This window comes from Sinocyclocheilus rhinocerous, unplaced genomic scaffold (genome assembly GCF_001515625.1).
Source record: "Sinocyclocheilus rhinocerous isolate Xijiao unplaced genomic scaffold, SAMN03320098_v1.1 scaffold1007, whole genome shotgun sequence".
Classification (NCBI taxonomy): Eukaryota; Metazoa; Chordata; class Actinopteri; order Cypriniformes; family Cyprinidae; genus Sinocyclocheilus; species Sinocyclocheilus rhinocerous.
In genome coordinates this window covers 408,300-409,732 of record NW_015631056.1, presented here as the reverse complement: position 1 = coordinate 409,732, position 1,433 = coordinate 408,300, and the positions used below count along the sequence as shown (strand labels likewise).

Here is a 1,433-nt window from a genome sequence, read left to right as displayed (position 1 = left end):
ATTTAAAAGAAATGATTTATAATAACTGTTAAACTAAAATTGCTTGTGTGTAATGGATTAATAATAATATAAATCGTATAATTATATAAGTCATATAAAATAACAGAAAAAAGTCAAGTAATTAAAGCCAGAATTTTTTTTAGTACTAGTGACCTTTAATTTGGAGCAAGATAAACTGGGGGAGTGACTTTTTTGTGTCAGACATGTGTCACTTTGCTCACATCTGATCCAATTTCAGTTCGAGATCTCTAACTCGGAACATAACCTGCCCCGGAGCAGGTTAGCCGTGGAGTGTAAGTTACTATGGCAATGAACCATCACCTAAAATCAAAAGTTAAACCATCCAGACTAATTTATTTGCATTCTGTTTACGAATCTGAGTGACAACTGACCACCAGATGAATATCATCAACTATCGTTAATTAAGATCTTTGAAAGTATTTTCTGGCAGCAATAACCGGTGTATTTTAGTGATCTAGTCTTGAGAAAGAAAAAGCGAAACCAGTAAGATCGTACCAACCTAATCACTCAACAGCGTAAACGTGTACATACAAATGCTGTTCATTTATAAAATGAGTTTATATAATACCGCTTAAGCTGTGATGGTCTTCTGATTAGCTCAAAGCTAACAGGCTAAAACATCCACACTCAGTTAGCATCATTACCTTACTATCCGGATTAGATTTTTAGTCGGGACAAATGTCAAAATCCTCTCCACGACCTCGGCAACATTACTTAGGACATATCCAGCTTTACTTTCCCCCAAGAAGTTTGGAGAAGCAGCATCCCCTTCCATTTTCACACGGATTCTGTCACATCTGACCTGCCTGTTCTTCATTATTACATCCAACTAGCAAATTTCCATCAGAGAGTACTTTAGCAAACCTAACATTTCCTATTTTCCTATTTATGATCTTTTTCAGTTTTAACGGATTAATTTTGCTTACCCCTAACTGCTCCCCAAATCTCACAATGCACTTAATGCTATCCCCACTCTTTTCGTCAGATTCATCAACATCACTCCTTTTCTTCCGTTTTTCTCCTCGACTATTTCTAACTTCACTCCACCGCTATAGCACTAGTCAACTAAATGAATGTAACATGGCAAAGATGAAGAGAGAGAGCAAGCGCAAATCCTGGCAGCGATCGCGGAGCAGTTGTGCCTCGCCGCCGATCCTTTCCGTCCACCCGCTGAGGTTTCCGCCATCTCCTACCGCGTAGCGTTAGTTCTGGCCCGACTGAGGCTCAACGAAGGCCAGCTCGAATCTAACGCGAGGACCACATCTGACCCTCCGGAACCGGAAGTCGTTTAAAAGTCTCACAGCGAACACTGGCACAGGTACAGACCTCTAACTACAACATGTTTACTAAAAAAAAAAAAAAAAAATTATATCTGTCTGTCTGTGACACACACACACACACACATATATATA

The 1,433-nt window shown here is 39.3% G+C and overlaps 1 protein-coding gene across 1 annotated transcript in view; it reads right to left on the bottom strand.

Moving 5' to 3' along the window:
* LOC107741408 (F-box only protein 22-like) overlaps window positions 1-830 on the bottom strand; it is a 6,175-nt gene extending 5,345 nt beyond the window's left edge. Inside the window, exon 1 of the mRNA XM_016554132.1 lies at window positions 666-830. Within this exon, the coding sequence (XP_016409618.1) occupies window positions 666-796 (131 nt within the window). The 5' untranslated portion in view covers window positions 797-830. The remainder of the gene's footprint in view (window positions 1-665) is intronic.
* Between the last annotated feature and the right edge of the window lie 603 nt (window positions 831-1,433).